The 20,384-nt window shown below is 45.1% G+C and overlaps 1 protein-coding gene across 5 annotated transcripts in view; it reads left to right on the plus strand.

Moving 5' to 3' along the window:
- The window catches only part of CFAP70 (cilia and flagella associated protein 70), a 78,063-nt gene that overhangs the window by 5,694 nt on the left and 51,985 nt on the right, over nt 1-20,384 (plus strand). For all 5 annotated transcript variants that reach the window (XM_068243503.1, XM_068243505.1, XM_068243506.1 and 2 more), the window contains exons 4-9: nt 6,098-6,196; nt 8,076-8,155; nt 9,401-9,577; nt 10,869-11,051; nt 13,438-13,532; nt 15,518-15,617. In XM_068243503.1, the coding sequence (XP_068099604.1) occupies nt 6,098-6,196; nt 8,076-8,155; nt 9,401-9,577; nt 10,869-11,051; nt 13,438-13,532; nt 15,518-15,617 (734 nt within the window). The remainder of the gene's footprint in view (nt 1-6,097; nt 6,197-8,075; nt 8,156-9,400; nt 9,578-10,868; nt 11,052-13,437; nt 13,533-15,517; nt 15,618-20,384) is intronic.

The raw sequence follows: 20,384 nt of genomic DNA on the forward strand, positions 1-20,384 counted from the left end.
CCACCACTGCTGGCCTCATACTGGGGGTGCCAATTACCTGGCCACCAATGTGATCCACAAGTCCATTCCCCGGGATATGTAGACCTCCACCACTGCTGGCCTCCTTCTAGTGGTGCCAATTACCTGGCCACCAATGTGATCCATAAGTCCATTCCCCGGGATATGTAGACCTCCACCACTGCTGGCCTCCTTCTAGTGGTGCCAATTACCTGGCCACCAATGTGATCCATAAGTCCATTCCCCGGGATATGTAGACCTCCACCACTGCTGGCCTCATACTGGGGGTGCCAATTACCTGGCCACCAATGTAATCCACAAGTCCATTCCCCGGGATATGTAGACCTCCACCACTGCTGGCCTCATACTGGGGGTGCCAATTACCTGGCCACCAATGTGATCCAAAAGTCCATTCCCCGGGATATGTAGACCTCCACCACTGCTGGCCTCCTTCTAGTAGTGCCAATTACCTGGCCACCAATGTGATCCACAAGTCCATTCCCCGGGATATGCAGACCTCCACCACTGCTGGCCTCCTTCTAGTGGTACCAATTACCTGGCCACCAATGTGATCCACAAGTCCATTCCCCGGGAAATGCAGACCTCCACCACTGCTGGCCTCCTTCTAGTGGTGCCAATTACCTGGCCACCAATGTGATCCACAAGTCCATTCCCCGGGATATGCAGACCTCCACCACTGCTGGCCTCATTCTAGTGGTGCCAATTACCTGGCCACCAATGTGATCCACAAGTCCATTCCCCGGGATATGCAGAGCTCCACCACTGCTGGCCTCATACTGGGGGTGCCAATTACCTGGCCACTAATGTGATCCACAAGTCCATTCCCCGGGATATGCAGACCTCCACCACTGCTGGCCTCCTTCTAGTGGTGCCAATTACCTGGCCACCAATGTGATCCACAAGTCCATTCCCCGGGATATGTAGACCTCCACCACTGCTGGCCTCCTTCTAGTGGTGCCAATTACCTGGCCACCAATGTGATCCACAAGTCCATTCCCCGGGATATGTAGACCTCCACCACTGCTGGCCTCCTTCTAGTGGTGCCAATTACCTGGCCACCAATGTGATCCACTAGTCCATTCCCCGGGATATGCAGACCTCCACCACTGCTGGCCTCATACTGGGGGTGCCAATTACCTGGCCACCAATGTGATCCACAAGTCCATTCCCCGGGATATGTAGACCTCCACCACTGCTGGCCTCATACTGGGGGTGCCAATTACCTGGCCACCAATGTGATCCACAAGTCCATTCCCCGGGATATGTAGACCTCCACCACTGCTGGCCTCCTTCTAGTGGTGCCAATTACCTGGCTGCCTTAACCACTTCGCATCCAGACCTTGTTTCCCCCTAAAGGTGGCCACACACGATACAATAAACTGATCTGATTGTATGGCAATTCAATAGATATAATCAGATCTTCCAAAAAAATCGAAAGCTTTTTTTTATTCGACTGAAAAATCTGATGGGATTTCCCGTTTTTTTTTGTTTTGTTTTGTTTTTTTATCGATCCGGAATGATGGAAAGTTTTCTTCAATTTCTCTAAAGATTGTATGGTGTGTGTTAGATTGTCAATTTATTAATATACACACCCTAGCAATTTTCTCAGAGTTTCCAATAATTTTTATCATAATTGGGGAAAAATTGAACATAGGTGTGTGGTACATTGGTCATATTTTTGAAATGTCACAATCAGTCAGAAAAATGTATTGCAATTCTTGAATTGAACAGATATTTTTAAAAAAATTGTATGGTGTGTGGCCACCTTTATAGACCAGAGCAGTTTTTACATTCTAGTTATGCTCCTATTTAATCAGTAATAACTTTATCCCTACTTATGACACCTAAATAATATATATATATCTATATCGTTTTTTACAAGCCAAACTAGGCTTTCATTGTATGGAATTTTTTTCCCTTGATCAACTTTGTTTTCTATGTATTTTAATGGGAAAAATAGGAAAACATTTGAAAGAACACATCATTTAAAAATCGCTACTGTAGGATAAAAAACATACATTTTGTTTGGCTACTTTTACTGTTTATCACAAATTATGTTCCTGTCACAATTTATGGTGAAGCTATTTGATTCTGAAATAATACTACAGTGTGTATTTTTCACTATGAACTGAGAAAATTAAAGTATTTTTAATGGTAAAAAGCAATTTTATTAGCTCAGGGAACATATATTCCCTTTCACCAATCAGAGCTGCATCAGATAGTGCCGGAGGTGTGTGCAGGAGCAATGCCCAATCGTGCACAGCACTGCTTCTGCCACAATACGTATATCTACTGACTCGTGGCTTAGAGGAAGTGACAGAGGACGTAGATATACTGTAGTGGTGGATAAAGTGGTTAATGAACCTGCTTGTAACGATTGTGGAACTTTCTCCGTGATCACGGAAATGCGGAAATCCTCCACAAGCGTATAATTGCAAAAACCCAGCAAAAGGTGCTACGCACCCGTAGAGGGAAATTCCTGTCGGCAGATGGCGCTGGGGAGTGCAGAGGAACCAATCCTCTGTACCTCAACAAATGCCAGACAGGAATTGTACGAAGCGCAGAACGCAATCGCAAGAGAAGCGATTGCGAATGAGAACGAGCAAAGGGACAGGTTGTATGTGTGTGCGCCAACCTAGTCGTCACCCCGCGACCGCACACACACAACAGCAGATACAAAACAGAAACGCAACCGCAAGAACGGCGATTGCCAGAAGTGACACAAGGCAGATCAGAACAGAATACGAGGATAGCAAAGGCACAGCAAATCATACAATGAGGAGATAAGGAAAATAACAAACGCTAACTGAACGCGTACCCCGCACTCATTCGCAACAGTGCACGCGTTCGTGCGCGATCCCCACGTGATAAGCACAACAGGGACAAGCACGCCTAACTAACCAACGACAAACAAACGTAAAACAGAGGACGCGAGCGCTTGCTTAACGGTTACCTCACCAAGCCTCCAGCAAGCGTTCGTAGCAGACAAGACAGACACACGAAAACAGGAACAAGCGAGAGACAGGATCCACAGCACTAGCGAAAAGAGACTAGTGCGATCCAGAGAGGCAGAACAGAAGGATCCACAGCACTAGCGAAAGGCGAGTGCGATCCAGGTAGACAGAACAGAAGGATCCACAGCACTAGCGCAAAGAGACTAGTGCGATCCAGAGAGGCAGAACAGAAGGATCCACAGCACTAGCGCGAAGCGAGTGCGATCCAGGGACAGAGTAACAGAACAGAAGGATTCACAGCACTAGCGCAGGATGCTAGTGCGATCCAGAGAGGCAGAACAGAAGGATCCACAGCACTAGCGCGAAGCGAGTGCGATCCAGGGACAGAGTAACAGAACAGAAGGATCCACAGCACTAGCGCAGGATGCTAGTGCGATCCAGAGAGGCAGAACAGAAGTGATAGCTGGTAGCAACTGCTGCACCAGCTATGCTCCAAGAACAGAGATCAGAACGATTTCCAGTCGACCACCGCTGGGACAGGACAATCGCAACAGACAAACAAAACAGATAAACAATCCTAACTGCACTAGGGAAATCTGCCTAGCACAGTTTCCAGGAATTACTCTAAGCTGATCTTCAAACAAAGAGCATGGCTGACACTCTCCAGAGTGTTTCACAGGAAAAAATCCATATGACCAGCAAAGCATTGTGGGAGACACATAGTACTTATAGTACACGCCTCCAATGAATGTGGCCAGGCAATTTGCATGACAACGTATGCAAATTCCTCAGCAAGCACAAGCTGCAAAACTGACAGAAGCTCTTCTTTCCAGAGTCCTGCAGCATGCAAACCTAAACAATGGTCAAAAAGCTGCCTGCCTGCACAGGCAGCTGAGCAAATCGTCACACTGCTGCAATACTTTCCAAGTCACTTATTATTTTTATTATTTAGTATTTATATAGCACTAACATCTTCCGGAGCGCTGTACAAAGTACATCATTTTGTCATTTATCTGTCCCTTAGAGGGGCTCATAATCTAATCCCTACCATAGCCATATTTACATTATAGTCTTGAGTCAATGTAAGGGGAAGCCAGTTAAATTACCTGTATGTTTTTGGGGATGTGGTAGGAAACCGGAGTGCCCGGTGGAAACCCACACAGACACGGGAGAACATACAAACTCTATGCAGATAGTGCCCTGGTTGAAATGTGAACTGGGGACCCAGCGCTGCAAGGCAAGAGTGCTAACCACTACGCCACCGTGCTGCCCACTTGTCTTGTCTGGAACAAGCATGTAGAATACAAGTCTCAAAGGAAAGTTGGCAATCCTTGATCTAAAATGGCAGCAAAACACGTTGTCTGACTCTGTGCGATAAACCTGATGAAAGCCGTACTGATTTCTTAATCTACAGGAGAAGCAAGTCAACCACTGCCTCGCCCTGTTTACACTGTTTTTAATTGTCTTATTACATTTTTGGCACCTCCACCCACCATCCCAAAATATAGATTGTATGCAGCTCACCGAAGGGCCAATCCTGTTGATTTTGATTGATCAACATCTGCTGTTTGTCTAAAACTCAACTTGCAGCGTTGGCTGACAAGCTTTGTGTGCCTTCCTTTTGCCACAATACAGCAGAGATATGCTGGTTCCTTAGAGAACAGCAGGGCCTCATAGCCACTCACCAAGTCTGGGGACTTTGCTGTTATAACTGGAAATACTTGTTTACAGCAACAATAACACAACATTCTGACCACCAAACATTATCAAATAAGCATTACGTTTTACCAAATAAGTACAACTTTTATTTGCAGTATTCCATAAGGCATCATAATAAAAAAAAGTATTCTTTATCACTAAACACAAAACATTTAAATACTGTATATTGCCTTAAATGTGGACAATAGGACCAACATGTCTGCTTAAAGTGGACCCAAATTAAAAATACAAGATTTCTGAAATAAAAGCTATTTTCTAAATTATAATAATAAATAGCAGCCTTTTTCCAGCTGCATGATGACAAATATAAGATATTTTACATTTATTGGAGGAACCCCTCCCTTCCTTTCATATTGCCGGGACAGAATCTGGCAGACTGGTGGAGTAGGAGGTGTCCAGCAATGGAGGAATTGCTAATGGCTGCCACCTGTATAACCCTAGCTATGGAAAGAATAGGGTGAAAAGCATGCACTGAAGTGATCATAGGTTTGAAGGAGTGTTTATTTATATTTGTAGGTGTCAGAGGGGTGCAACTAAATATTTTGAATTAAAAAAATGTTTGGTTTGGGTCCGCTTTAAAGGGAACCTGAAGTGAGAGCGATATGGAGGCTGCCATATTTATTTCCTTTTAAACAATACCAGTTGCCTGGCGGTCCTGCTGATCTCCTTGGCTGCAGTAGTGTCTAAATCAGACCCCTGAAACAAGCATGCCGCTAATCCAGTCTGACTTCAGTCACCTGATCTGCTGCATGCTTGTTCAGGGGCTATGGCTAAATGTATTAAAGTCAGAGGATCAGCAGGTCAGCCAGACAACTGGTATTGCTTAAAAGGAAAGCAATATGGCAGCCTCCATAGCCCTCTCCCCTCAGGTTCCCTTCAAAATGGATCAGAGATAAACTTTTACTCATTGCATAATTGTGTTCCTTTCATATAGTTTATAGGGCATTCCTCAAGCCAAATACTTTTTTTCGTTTTGATACTCTAATTCCCTATAAACTAAACAAGCCTCGCCCACAGCTTCAGCGCCAAGGCACTCTCAAACTAGCAAGGGCTTATGGGAGCTCGGTCTGGGCAGGAGTAGGAGGAGGAAGTGTTACTAGCCAGATATTTCAGAGGCAGAGGGGAGTGGAGTTTTCACAGGCTGAGGGCTGGAGATGCAGATCAGCTTGCCTGAGTGTAATGATCACAGGCAGAACATGGCTGCTGTCATTGTATCACAGGAGGAAATAATCATATACTGTTGAAGTGATTTACAGCTAGATTTTCTGTGTAAACCATCTAAACTTTGGATAAGATATATAGACAAGTTACTTGTTATAGTTAGTTTTTCATGTCGGATCCGCTTTAAGCGGCAGGGTACCCTTGTTTCTAGTCCTGATGTCATGTCCTCCTTCCCCCATCTGCAGTCACCGTCACCGAGATCTTACCCAAGGAGAAGAAGCAGAAGGAAGAGAAGGCGGCGGTTCTGGGGCAAGTGGCTGTGGATCTGCTGCCTCTTCTACGAGGTGAGGAGACGTCTATGGGCCTCTGTTACTCCGGAAATCAGGATAAGGAGGCGTCCAGCGGGTCCATACGCTGCATGGTGTCCTCTGGTGGTGAAAAAGGGTGTTAGATTAAAATATACTACTATAGACATAAATGGGAGTATGTATTAGATCAAAACGGACCTGAACGCAGAACTTCCTCTCTGCTCTACAAGATAAGCAACAGCATAATAACCATTAAAGAAAAACATTTCTTTGTTACAGCTGATGGAAATCCTGCAATACATCTGCAGTGTGTCTACTTCCTGCTTTCATGGAAGCAGAGAAAGGGTTAACATCCTGTGTTTAAAAATTAGCTGCTCTGCTGACACAGCCGAGAGATCAAATTATAATTGCGATTAGTCACAGATGAAGGGGGAAATAGGCTAAACATACTAAATAAGTACAGGGTGTATTTCTCTAAGTTTTCCTTCCGTCCTGTGCAGGAGTTCAGTTCCACTTTAAAATTATATTCTTAGAGGCGTTTCACTACACCAATAGAAATCTTCGTATGAAGCAATGCTTGGTGGGATTTGTCTTCTTAAAACAGAAGGAAACTTGTAATAATTCAGCTATAACATTTGTGGTTACCAACAATGCACCACTACTGAATATGCAAATGATCTCTTTTCGCCCCTGTAAGCCAGGCTAGCATCCAGAACCGCTGGTGTATAGCAAGCCTATAGCTTTACATTTTGCACAGCCACAGCCTGTTTCAGACTTCTGGTCCTCCTCAGTACATGGCAGAAATAATCCCTGTCATGTTCTGAGGAGAAACAAAAGTCAAAAAATAGATTCAATTTACTTTTCCCTTTCTGCCTGCCAAGCCGCAATTTCCTCACTCTTCAGCTTTTTGGCAGAAAACGTGCAGTTTTCCGCATGCGGTTCTTGTATTAAAACTTGCATCCGTTGCATGCAATTTTCCAGAGCATGCAAAAATGTTTGAATGAATGCGACTTTTTATGCGAAAAACCAGAACCCTGCTGGGTGAGTCTGACTCGTCCGTACCATTTTCAGCTATTTTTCCCTGGGCTGATCAGGCTCTATTGATTGTGGTTATCACCACAATCAATTATTTAACCTTCTTGCCGGTTATCCCAAGCTCAGCTCGGGGTAACCTGCGCAGGAGGATTTCTCAGGCCCCGCTGGGCCGATTTGCATAATTTTTTTTTCCTACACGCAGCTAGCACTTTGCTAGCTGCGTGTAGTACGCGATCGCCGCCGATTCACCGCTTCCCGCCGCGCCGAGCCTACCCCCCCCCCCCCCCCCCGCCCTAGACCCCTGCGCAGCCTGGCCGATCAGTGCCAGGCAGCGCTGAGGGGTGGATCGGGATTCCCTGTGACGTCCCAACGTCCATGACGTCGGTGACGTCATCCCGCCCCGTCGCCATGGCGACCGGGGAAGCCCTGCAGGAAATCCCGTTCTGAACGGGATTTCCTGCTTACTCTGATCGCCGAAGGCGATCGGAGTGGGTGGGGGGATGCCGCCGCTCAGCGGCTGTCGTGTAGCGAGCCCTGGGCCCGCTACATGATTTAAAATTTTTTTTAAAAAAGTTCGGCGCTGCCTCCTTGCCGGCAGGAATTAGACCGGCAAGGAGGTTAATGTTTTGCTGGTTGCAGCTGACTGTCTCCGGTAAATATCTATATAACCTCAGGGAATCATAGACGTAACTCAGCTTCTCTTGTCCATATGTCTACCAATCCTTAAACACAAGTTGCAGTCTCAAAGTCTAGTCCATAGTTTATATGGCTGGAGTGCAGTGGGTGGGGCATTCAAGCAATCAAAAAAAAGGTACATGGCTTACAAAAGAGAACTTAGAATATTTGTATTTCTATTGATTTACTTCTTATATTTCTTTAGGCGAATGTAATTTCAAAGTAACTGCACCCCTGTATCCCATCGCCGGATCTCCGCTGGAAAACATTCGCCCCGACGTCAAGGTATTTATCCATCAGGAAAGATCAACAGAGAGATTTTTGCTTCTTTATACTATAAAATAACTAATTAAAAAAAATTAAATAATTTTATAAGAAATTCAAAGATGTACATGAGTGATACAAAATATAAATTTTCACCCATGGATTATAAGGGAACTTAGTCAGTGTTTGTTGAAATAGACAATTTATTCAGTTTTAGCCAAGCCCGAGGATGGAAGTCTCTGTCTTAGAGCAATAATTGACTTGATAATACAAAATTATGAATGCAATAAATTCAAAAGAGAACTTTATTTTTCACCCTTGGATGTGAAGTCTATATTCATAGAATGGGCCCAATCCTTTTCTCCTAGGTGATATGTTCACATGATAAATAAAATGCCCTTTAAAAAGAACCAGAGATGAAGCACCCTCTTGTATTTTACCTTATAAATCAGTGGGAACATGACAGTAAACACCTAATCTGCTCTTTGTTTCATTGTTCTCTGTTTAATCTGACTGTTACCACCTCTGATAAGAATCCCCGACTGAGCAGTCAGTCTAGCTTTGCTACGGAAATATTATAGCTGAGTCTGTCTTCTCTGGTGTCTTTTCAAGCCCAAGCCTGCCCCCTTGTGGCTCTGCTATAATCATTCCCAGCAAAGCCAGACTGAATGCTCAGTCCGGGATTCTTATCACAGCTGATAACAGACACTTTTAGCAGTGAGGAAGAAACAGAGAGCATGGTAAGTGTTTTTTCTAATGTTCTTACTGATATATATGGTGAAATACACAAGGGTGCTTCGCCTCTGGTTCACTTTAAGCCACCAGCAAGCAAGAAAATAATGTTGATAGTACCTTTTCACCTACTTTTTGTTATATTTTCAATTGCAGAGTGCAAAAGTTATTTTAACCACTCTTAAATAGAAGATTAATATTTATCCTTGAGGAGAAAACACTTAGGAGAAAAAGTGAATTGGATCTTGCCCATTTTTTATTATTGTTTTAGCCAAGTCTGAAGATGGCAGGCTCTGTTCCGTAGATGACAAATAAATGGAAACCTTGTACATGAAAGAGATTTTATTTCCCACCCCCGGGCTGTAAAAGAGCTAAGTTCTCATGTTTTCTGTTTTAGCCAAGTCTGGAGGTGGCAGTCTCCATCCCATAGCTTACAAATAAATGGAAACCTATGTACATGAGAAATGTATAAGAGAATCTTATTTCCCACCCACGGGTTGTAAGAGAGCTAAGTTCTTGTGTTTTCTGTTTTAGCCAAGTCTGGAGGTGGCAGTTTCTGTCCCGGAAGCTTTACTCACCGAGTCACAAATTAATGATGGCAATTTGCTCAGGGTGACCCTGGAAGCGGCGTACTGCGTCCCTGAGTCTTGGAACCCCCAGGGGCAGCCATACAACTATGTCACCAGTCTTCAGATACCATCATCGGTAGAGGTGAGAAGGTCTACGATCTAGGGCCATGCTTTCCTGTATGCTGGGGACATTCTCTCGGTGGAACTTGTGGATCTGGAGTGAAGTGAATACTATTTCTGATACTCTTGTACTAGAAGTGTGCCTCAGAGTTATCACTTGCCTAACAGTAACTTACTTATCTTTATACATTCTTGCCTTTACCTAACTCTAAACTTTCCCATCCCCCCACATTGGCCCCTTCCTCTTAAACCCCAACCCCCTCTCCAACCTGATGCTTGTCCTCCCCACCACTATTGTTAACCCCTAGCAGATGTCTAACCCTAACCTCTACCCTGTACATTTAACCTTTCTTGATGCATAACTCTAAACTTATCAGCATAGCATTTCAAGCAAACCTCCCCTCTCCCACCACGAACGCTTCTAAACGACTCCTAACCACTGACCATAGCTAATATTCACCTTTTACAGCTCAAGTCTGAGTGATACACCCTTACTGTGCAGCTAGTTACACATGCAGGAAGAGGAAAGCTACTGGGCCATAACTGAATAGCCAATACTTTATAGAGAGCCCTAATATGTCCTGATGTTATGCAGCAGCAGTCTACAAACTGAAAACACAATTTACTTTGAATTGAGTACTAATGATACAATATAGAAAATGAATTGACGAAGGTGGAGTTTCACTATAAAAGTTAAAGCATCTTATTGAGTTTTGCTAAAAAAGTAGGGCAACAAAATTCAATAAACTGAGTTAAAAGTAAGCAGCACCTGCAGATTGTGATCACTGCGTATGGAGATTCAGCATTAAAGTGGATCCGAGATGGACTTTTACTCATTGCATAATTGTGTTCCTTTCCTATTGTTTATAGGGCATTCCTCAAGCCAAATACTTTTTTTATTTTTGTTTTACTACTCTAATTCCCTATAAACTAAACAAGCCACGCCCACAGGTTTTCAGAGAGCCTTGGCATTTTCAGACAGTAGCAAGGGCTCATGGGAGCTCAGTCTAGGCAGGAGGAGGGGGAGGTATTACTAGTTAGAGATTTCAGAGGCAGAGAGGAGGAGGGGGGATTAGTTTTTTTTGTTCACAGGCTGAGGGCTGGAGATGCAGATAAGCCTGCCTCTGTGTAATGTTTACAAACAACATGGCTGCTCTCATTGTATCACAGGAAGAAATAATCATATACTGTTGAAGCTGTTTGCAGCTAGATTTGCTGTGTAAACTATCTAAACTTTAGATAAGATATGTAGACAAGTTACTCGTTATAGTTAGCTTTTCATCTCGGATCTGTTGTTCATCTTCCCTCCACAGAAGGATCTCGCGCTGATCTTCTCGAACGGCGTCCTGAAGGGAGGCGGGGAGAGCGAGCCGGTCTCCCGCCTGAAGAGATGGCCTATGAGCGGAATAATGGCCCCAGGAGCACAGCATATCCCAGAATCCTTCATTCTGGCGGGAGCATATGAAGATGAAGATGGAGAGATGAACCGCAAAGAGGTGAAACTGCAACAGCAACAACATCGTTCAAAAAAATGAAATAGGCTTTTGGCATATAACGTTCAAAATAGCTTGCCCTCTCGGGCTCCCACTTGTCACCTTTACGTCTGGTCAGGAGCCAATCACCCTGCTAGCCAATCAGCGATCGTTTTGTTAGAATAGAAAATACTGTTGCCCTTAAAGGACCACTATAAGGAACAATTGTAAAATTTAAAATACATGAAAACGCACAACATAAAGTACATTTCTCCCCAAGTAAAATGTGCTGTTACTTTCCTCCCATGTTGCTGTCACTTAAAGTGAACCAGAGACGAAGCACCCTCATGTATTTTACCATGGAAATCAGTGGGAACATTAGAGAAAACACCTACCCTGCTCTCTGTTTCATCCTCACTGCTAAAAGTGTCTGTTATCTAGCTGAGATAAGAATCCCGGACTGAGCATTGAGTCTGGCTTTGCTATAATGACTCAGCTATAATGATTCCTGAGCAAAGCCAGCAGGGGGCAGGCTTGGACTTGAAGACACCAAAGAGAACACAGTCTCAGCTATAATTATTCTGTAGCAAAGCCAGACCGACTGCTTAGTCGGGATTCTTATCTTAGAGGTGATAACAGGCAAATTAAACAGAGAACAATGTAACAAAGAGCAGATTAGGTGTTTACTGTCATGTTCCCACTGATTTATAAGGTAAAATACATGAGGTTGCTTCATCTCTGGTTCTATTTAAAGTAAATAGTATAAATCTGACTGAACTGACAGGTTTTAGACTAGCCCATCTCTTCATGGGGGATTCTCAGGGTTTTTCTTATTTTCAAAAGCACTTGATGAACAGCAGTTGTTAGTTCAGTCCAACTGCCAGAATAGTGTGCAAACAGGTAGGGGGCAGCCAGTATCTTTGTATAGATCCTTTCCAGTGAATGCTTTTGTAAAGAATAAATTAAATACTGAGAATACCCCATGAAGAGATGGACTAGTCAAAAACCTGTGAGTTTTGTCAGATTTCTACTAACTTCTGTAAGTGATAGAAACATAGGAGAAAAGTAATTTATGGCTCATTTTACTCAAGAAGAAACGTGCTTCTTATTTGTATGTGTTTACGTGTATTTTACATTTTACAGTTTTTGGTGATAGTGGTCCTTTAAGGGGCAGAGAAGTGCCGAACTAAATCAGGTAAACTTTTCTGATGAAGATTTCTACCTTCTTTCTATAGGATTTGTCCTAAAAATTGCTCAATACCATAGCCTTAATGTTCAGCACTGTTGTCACATGATTCCTGCTTCTGCCCTTACTCCGCCTCTCCTCCTATAGCTAGTGACTGGAGGCAAGTATAGTAAAGTATAAAAAAAAGAGGGTTTTAAAAGGCGCCATGAGTTAGATACAGCTTTGGACAAGGCTTATTTACCTGAGGAAGCGGCTTTAGGCCACGAAACGCATTGTTTTTGTCCTTAATAATAAAACTGTCTAAACTTTAAACGTTGTCATCAATGAAGGTAAGTGCACAGTTACTTTCCTTTTTATTTTTTTTAAATACTTTTATTTGGCACCACCAGTCACTATCTATATGTTAATTTTAGATGTTGTGGTTTTTAAAATCGGGAAAAATGTATTTTTCTTTTGGAAAAGCGAACACACGTGTACCTCAAAGACCGAGTGAGTATGATACCTCCCCACATGCGATTATACTGGTTGCAGGTTCGGCAACCAAAAGAGTGTGAGTACCAATTTCCTTGCCGTAACGACTCGTAGTGTGCATGCACTGAGCGCCCTCGACACCAGGCCAGTGCTTGAGTAGTAGTGCGCCACCTGGTGCAACTTATGGGGGCTTTTACGAGGCAACGGAAGGGGACAGGGGTGAACGGGGAGCCGTGGGCATGAGGACTGCTGCCCATACATGCCTGCTCCCTCCATTTGTGCAAATTAATTCTTTTAATGCCAAAATACTACATGAGATTGGGGCTCCCGTTTTCCGTCTTATACCTTTTTGTCTCTGCATATCACGCGCCTCTCCTCTCCGATTGGAGGTTCTTTGCCTTTATGGAGGTGTGGCCTAGCTGCTACTCATTTTCCCTCCCACTGTGATGATTGGATGGGCTGGCATGGGAGGAGCCTTGCTTCTGACAGCAGGGACTATGCCAGCCAATCAGGGAGCAGCAGGGTTGACATGACTGTTACCTAGTCCTGAAAGTCAGGTATATATCTTTCCCCCCTACCCACACTTGTCACTGCTTCACTGAGTGAAGCAGAGAAAATGTATTCTGCAACAGAGATGATTTGTTTCAGAAGTGTGGAGTCCATATCTTAGAATTGTCTGTTGTCATCAGTGTTTTATACATGCCAATAATATGTACAATGATGAGAGTTTTGCCTCCTGTGTACGGCCTGCAGGATAGGGAGTTTCGTACAGAAGCTGAGACGCTCAGGAAGAGAGTGACTTGGGACACCGAGAGGCGGTGCTACCTGGACAACTCCGCTGTCATCAGGTAACCTACAGACTCTACTTATGTTTCATTAACCATTTCAGCCTGCGGGTTGTGTTCACCTTATGGACGAGAGGAATTTTCACATTTCAGCGCTTCTCCCTTTCATTCGCCAATAACTTTATTACTACTTATCACAATGAAATGATCTATACCTTGTTTTTTTCACCACCAATTAGGCTTAGGGCTGGTTCAGACGGACGTTTGTGCAGCGTTTACCGCCAGCGTTCGGGGCTTGGCGTTAAACGCTCCCATTCCAGTGAATGGGAGCGTTTGCACCAAGCTTTCACGTGCGTTTACACGAACGCGGCGATCGGGTCCCGATTTTCACTGGCGTTCAAGGAGCCCCTGGAAGCTACATGTTGCTTCCAGGGGCGGTTAACCGTGAAGGGTAATGTTTCCCTAGGGGAAGAAAAAACGTGACCGCATCTGAACGCAATGCGAACGCTGCTGAAAGCCCGAACGCATTGCCACCGCGACGCCAATGAACGCGACGCCTCCAAACGTCCGTCTGAACCAGCCCTCGCTTTGGGTGGTACATTATGCTAAGTATTATTCTATTCTAAATGCATTTTAATGAGAATAATAAGAAATAAATCATTATTTCTCAATTTTCGGCCATTATAGTTTTAATATAAAACGTTGTACTGTGGATAAAAGCCACACATTTTATTTGCCCATTTGTCCCGGTTATTGCAACGTTTACATCATTTCCCTAGTACATTGTATGGTGACAATATTTTATTTGGAAATAAAGGTGCATTTTTTCAGTTTTACATCCATCGCTATTTGCAAGCACATAATTTAAGATAATATGGCCTATTGACATACATATTAAAAAAATTTTAGTCCCTAAAGTCTGTAGGTGTAATTTTACCATTTGGCCACAAGATGTCCTTGCGCATTATTTCCTATTGCATAAAATAAGTACGCTAAATAGGAAGTAATGGCTGTGTTACTTTGGAAATGACGCAGGCGTCTCATTGATGCCGGTGATCACGGGGACCTGAAGGGAGATGAATGAATGGGAATTTTGTTCACATTCATTCATCTAACGATTGGGGGTGGGAACGCGCGAGCTTGAGGGAGCGGCATGGCACTATTTGAGAAGGATCACTGTTTTTGAACAAAAACAGTGATCACCCTCGGCAGACATGCACGAATTGGCTCAGACTTCTGTCCCCTGCCACCAATCCCCCCTGTCGCCTGGACCATCGCGATCGCGGGTTTCAGCCCACACGATCACGTACGCAGCCCCCCAAACTGTACGGACAGGAGTCTCACGTCCCTGTGGCTGCAGCAGCACCAGCCGCTGATGTGAGACGCACGTCCGTGCAGCTGAAATGGTTGAAGGAGTCATCAGGGTTTCCTGGCCCCCCCTCCGCCCCCCCCCCCCATCTACTTACCCCATGGCTTCCTCCAGCTCGTTCCCGGCGACATGTCCCACGACGCAGCTCCGCTCGCAGCCCCCAGCCCGGTAACCCCGCCTGTACTGAGGCCAACCTCAGGGTCGGTCTCGTACTGCGCCTGCGCGAGCAGCACTGTCAATCACCGCCACATTGTCCGCGCTGTACTGCGCAGTAAATAGAACCTGGGATGGGGGGGGGGGGCATGGAAAGCCTGATGACTCATTTACAGGAGAACTCCAGACACCAGATCAGAATAAGATTGATCAGGAAGAAACAAGTTCCTCGTTCAGCCTGCTGTAGGGTACTCCATGCTACATCTGTCACGTCAGCAGTGTGGCTGTGAATCCAACATCCGGGGTAAAGTGCCAGTAGGGGGAGCATGTCAGGGGGAGGTGCTAATGACGTTACATTCAGTGTCCGTAGGGGGAAGGGAGCAGAATTATAACGTTTCATGGAAGGGTTGCAGTGCTGATGATATTGGCTGATGTGGGAAATATACAGGGTATGGACATACATTACAGTAATTATCAGTAAGTTGCTTGGCAGTGGGGTGTATTGATAATGTTGTTGCATTCGCAGCTTACAGAAGAAGATCGCGGAGTGCCGCTATTGGCCGGTGGAGATTATGAGAGCGCCGGTTGCGTCCTCCAGCAAATCAAAGCCTGGCAAGGCAGAGAAGGTGAGCAGAGATCCTGACATGCCGGTACCATGTGTGCGTACATGTACAGAGGACACGGGACATACATGTACAGAGGACATGGGACATACATGTACAGAGGACATGGGACATACATGTACAGAGGACACGGGACATACATGTACAGAGGACACGGGACATACATGTACAGAGGACACGGGACATACATGTACAGAGGACACGGGACATACATGTACAGAGGACACGGGACATACATGTACAGAGGACATGGGACATACATGTACAGAGGACATGGGACATACATGTACAGAGGACATGGGACATACATGTACAGAGGACACGGGACATACAGAGGACATGAGACATACATGTACAGAGGACACGGGACATACAGAGGACATGAGACATACATGTACAGAGGACACGGGACATACAGAGGACATGGGACATACATGTACAGAGGACATGGGACATACATGTACAGAGGACATGGGACACACATGTACAGAGGACACGGAACATACAGAGGACATGAGACATACATGTACAGAGGACACGGGACACACAGAGGACATGAGACATACATGTACAGAGGACATGGGACATACATGTACAGAGGACATGGGACAAACATGTACAGAGGACATGGGACATACATGTACAGAGGACATGGGACATACATGTACAGAGGACATGGGACATACATGTACAGAGGACATGGGACATACATGTACAGAGGACATGGGACATACATGTACAGAGGACATGGGACATACATGTACAGAGGACACGGGACATACAGAGGACATGAGACATACATGTACAGAGGACACGGGACATACAGAGGACATGAGACATACATGTACAGAGGACACGGGACATACAGAGGACATGGGGCATACATGTACAGAGGACATGGGACATACATGTACAGAGGACATGGGACATACATGTACAGAGGACATGGGGCATACATGTACAGAGGACATGGGACATACATGTACAGAGGACATGGGACATACATGTACAGAGGACACGGGACATACAGAGGACATGAGACATACATGTACAGAGGACACGGGACATACAGAGGACATGGGGCATACATGTACAGAGGACATGGGACATACATGTACAGAGGACATGGGGCATACATGTACAGAGGACATGGGACATACATGTACAGAGGACATGGGACATACATGTACAGAGGACACGGGACATACAGAGGACATGAGACATACATGTACAGAGGACACGGGACATACAGAGGACATGAGACATACATGTACAGAGGACACGGGACATACAGAGGACATGGGGCATACATGTACAGAGGACATACATGTACAGAGGACACGGGACATACATGTACAGAGGACATGGGGCATACATGTACAGAGGACATGGGACATACATGTACAGAGGACATGGGACATACATGTACAGAGGACACGGGACATACAGAGGACATGAGACATACATGTACAGAGGACACGGGACATACAGAGGACATGGGGCATACATGTACAGAGGACATGGGACATACATGTACAGAGGACATGGGGCATACATGTACAGAGGACATGGGACATACATGTACAGAGGACATGGGACATACATGTACAGAGGACACGGGTCATACATGTACAGAGGACACGGGACATACATGTACAGAGGGCATGGGACATACATGTACAGAGGACACGGGACATACAGAGGACATGAGACATACATGTACAGATGACACAGAGCATACATGCAGGGCTGGTTCTAGACTTTGCTGACTGTGGATTTGGAATGTTCGCTCAGCACCCAAATGTTTTAGGTAGGTAGCCAGATATAGGTGCTCCCTGTATAGGTAGCTAGTATAGCTGCCCCAGTATAGGTAGTATAGTTGCCCCAGTATAGGTAGTATAGTTGCCCCCAGTATAGGTAGCTAGTATAGTTGCCCCCAGTATAGGTAGTATAGCTGCCCCAGTATAGGTAGCTAATATAGTTGCCCTCAGTATAGGTAGCTAGTATAGTTACCCCCAGTATAGGTAGTATAGCTGCCCCAGTATAGGTAGCTAGTATAGTTGCCCCCAGTATAGGTAGCTAGTATAGTTGCCCCCAGTATTGGTAGTATAGTTGCCCCAGTATAGGTAGTATAGTTGCCCCCAGTATAGGTAGCTAGTATAGTTACCCCCAGTATAGGTAGTATAGCTGCCCCAGTATAGGTAGCTAGTATAGTTGCCCCCTGTATACGTAGCTAGTATAGTTGCCCCCAGTATATGTAGCTAGTATAGTTGCCCCCAGTATATGTAGCTAGTATAGTTGCCCCCAGTATAGGTAGCTAGTATAGTTGCCCCCAGTATTGGTAGTATAGTTGCCCCAGTATAGGTAGTATAGTTGTCCCCAGTATAGGTAGCTAGTATAGTTACCCCCAGTATAGGTAGTATAGCTGCCCCAGTATAGGTAGCTAGTATAGTTGCCCCCTGTATACGTAGCTAGTATAGTTGCCCCCAGTATAGGTAGCCAGTATAGTTGCCCCCAGTATAGGTAGCTAATATAGTTGCCCTCAGTATAGGTAGCTAGTATAGTTGCCCCCAGTATTGGTAGTATAGTTGCCCCAGTATAGGTAGCCAGTATAGTTGCCCCCAGTATAGGTAGCTAGTATAGTTGCCCCCAGTATAGGTAGCTAGTATAGTTGCCCCCAGTATTGGTAGTATAGTTGCCCCAGTATAGGTAGCCAGTATAGTTGCCCCCAGTATAGGTAGCTAATATAGTTGCCCTCAGTATAGGTAGCTAGTATAGTTGCCCTCAGTATAGGTAGCTAGTATAGTTGCCCCCAGTATAGGTAGCTAATATAGTTGCCCCCAGTATAGGTAGCTAGTATAGTTGCCCCCTGTATAGGTAGCTAGTATAGTTGCCCCCAGTATAGGTAGTATAGCTGCCCCAGTATAGGTAGCTAGTATAGTTGCCCCAGTATAGGTAGCCAGTATAGTTGCCCCCAGTATAGGTAGCTAGTATAGTTGCCCCCAGTAGAGGTAGCTAGTATAGTTGCCCCCTGTAAAGGTAGTATAGCTGCCCCAGTAGAGGTAGCTAGTATAGTTGCCCCCTGTAAAGGTAGTATAGCTGCCCCAGTATAGGTAGCTAGTATAGTTGCCCCCAGTATAGGTAGCTAGTATAGTTGCCCCCAGTATAGGTAGCTAGTATAGTTGCCCCCGGTATAGGTAGCTAGTATAGTTGCCCCCAGTATAGGTAGCTAGTATAGTTGCCCCCAGTATAGGTAGCTAGTATAGTTGCCCCCAGTATAGGTAGCCAGATATAGGTGCTCCCTGTATAGGTAGCTAGTATAGTTGCCCCCAGTATAGGTAGCTAATATAGTTGCCCCCAGTATAGGTAGCTAGTATAGTTGCCCCCAGTAAAGGTAGTATAGTTGCCCCCAGTATAGGTAGCCAGTATAGTTGCCCCCAGTATAGGTAGCTAATATAGTTGCCCTCAGTATAGGTAGCTAGTATAGTTGCCCCCAGTATAGGTAGCTAGTATAGTTGCCCCGAGTAAAGGTAGTATAGTTGCCCCCAGTATAGGTAGCCAGTATAGTTGCCCCCAGTATAGGTAGCTAATATAGTTGCCCTCAGTATAGGTAGCTAGTATAGTTGCCCCCAGTATAGGTAGCTAGTATAGTTGCCCCCAGTAAAGGTAGTATAGTTGCCCCCAGTATAGGTAGCCAGTATAGTTGCCCCCAGTATAGGTAGCTAATATAGTTGCCCTCAGTATAGGTAGCTAGTATAGTTGCCCCAGTATAGGTAGCCAGTATAGTTGCCCCCAGTATAGGTAGCTAGTATAGTTGCCCCCGGTATAGGTAGCTAGTATAGTTGCCCCCAGTAGAGGTAGCTAGTATAGTTGCCCCCTGGAAAGGTAGTATAGCTGCCCCAGTATAGGTAGCTAGTATAGTTACCCCCAGTAGAGGTAGCTAATATAGTTGCCCTCAGTATAGGTAGCTAGTATAGTTGCCCCCAGTATTGGTAGTATAGTTGCCCCAGTATAGGTAGCCAGTATAGTTGCCCCCAGTATAGGTAGCTAGTATAGTTGCCCCCAGTAGAGGTAGCTAGTATAGTTGCCCCCTGTAAAGGTAGTATAGCTGCCCCAGTATAGGTAGCTAGTATAGTTGCCCCCAGTAGAGGTAGCTAGTATAGTTGCCCCCTGTAAAGGTAGTATGGTTGCCCTCAGTATAGGTAGCTAGTATAGTTGCCCCCAGTATAGGTAGCTAATATAGTTGCCCTCAGTATAGGTAGCTAGTATAGTTGCCCCTCAGTATTGGTAGTATAGTTGCCCCAGTATAGGTAGCCAGTATAGTTACCCCCAGTATAGGTAGCTAGTATAGTTGCCCCCAGTAGAGGTAGCTAGTATAGCTGCCCCAGTATAGGTAGTATAGCTGCCCCAGTATAGGTAGCTAGTATGGTTGCCCTCAGTATAGGTAGCTAGTATAGTTGCCCCCAGTATAGGTAGCTAATATAGTTGCCCTCAGTATAGGTAGCTAGTATAGTTGCCCCCTGTAAAGGTAGTATGGTTGCCCCAGTATAGGTAGCTAGTATAGTTGCCCCCAGTATAGGTAGCTAGTATAGTTGCCCCAGTAGAGGTAGCTAGTATAGTTGCCCCCTGTAAAGGTAGTATGGTTGCCCCAGTATAGGTAGCTAGTATAGTTGCCCCCAGTATAGGTAGCTAGTATAGTTGCCCCCAGTATAGGTAGCTAGTATAGTTGCCCCCAGTAAAGGTAGTATAGTTGCCCCCAGTATAGGTAGC

Source organism: Hyperolius riggenbachi, chromosome 7 (assembly GCF_040937935.1).
Source record: "Hyperolius riggenbachi isolate aHypRig1 chromosome 7, aHypRig1.pri, whole genome shotgun sequence".
Lineage (NCBI taxonomy): Eukaryota > Metazoa > Chordata > Amphibia > Anura > Hyperoliidae > Hyperolius > Hyperolius riggenbachi.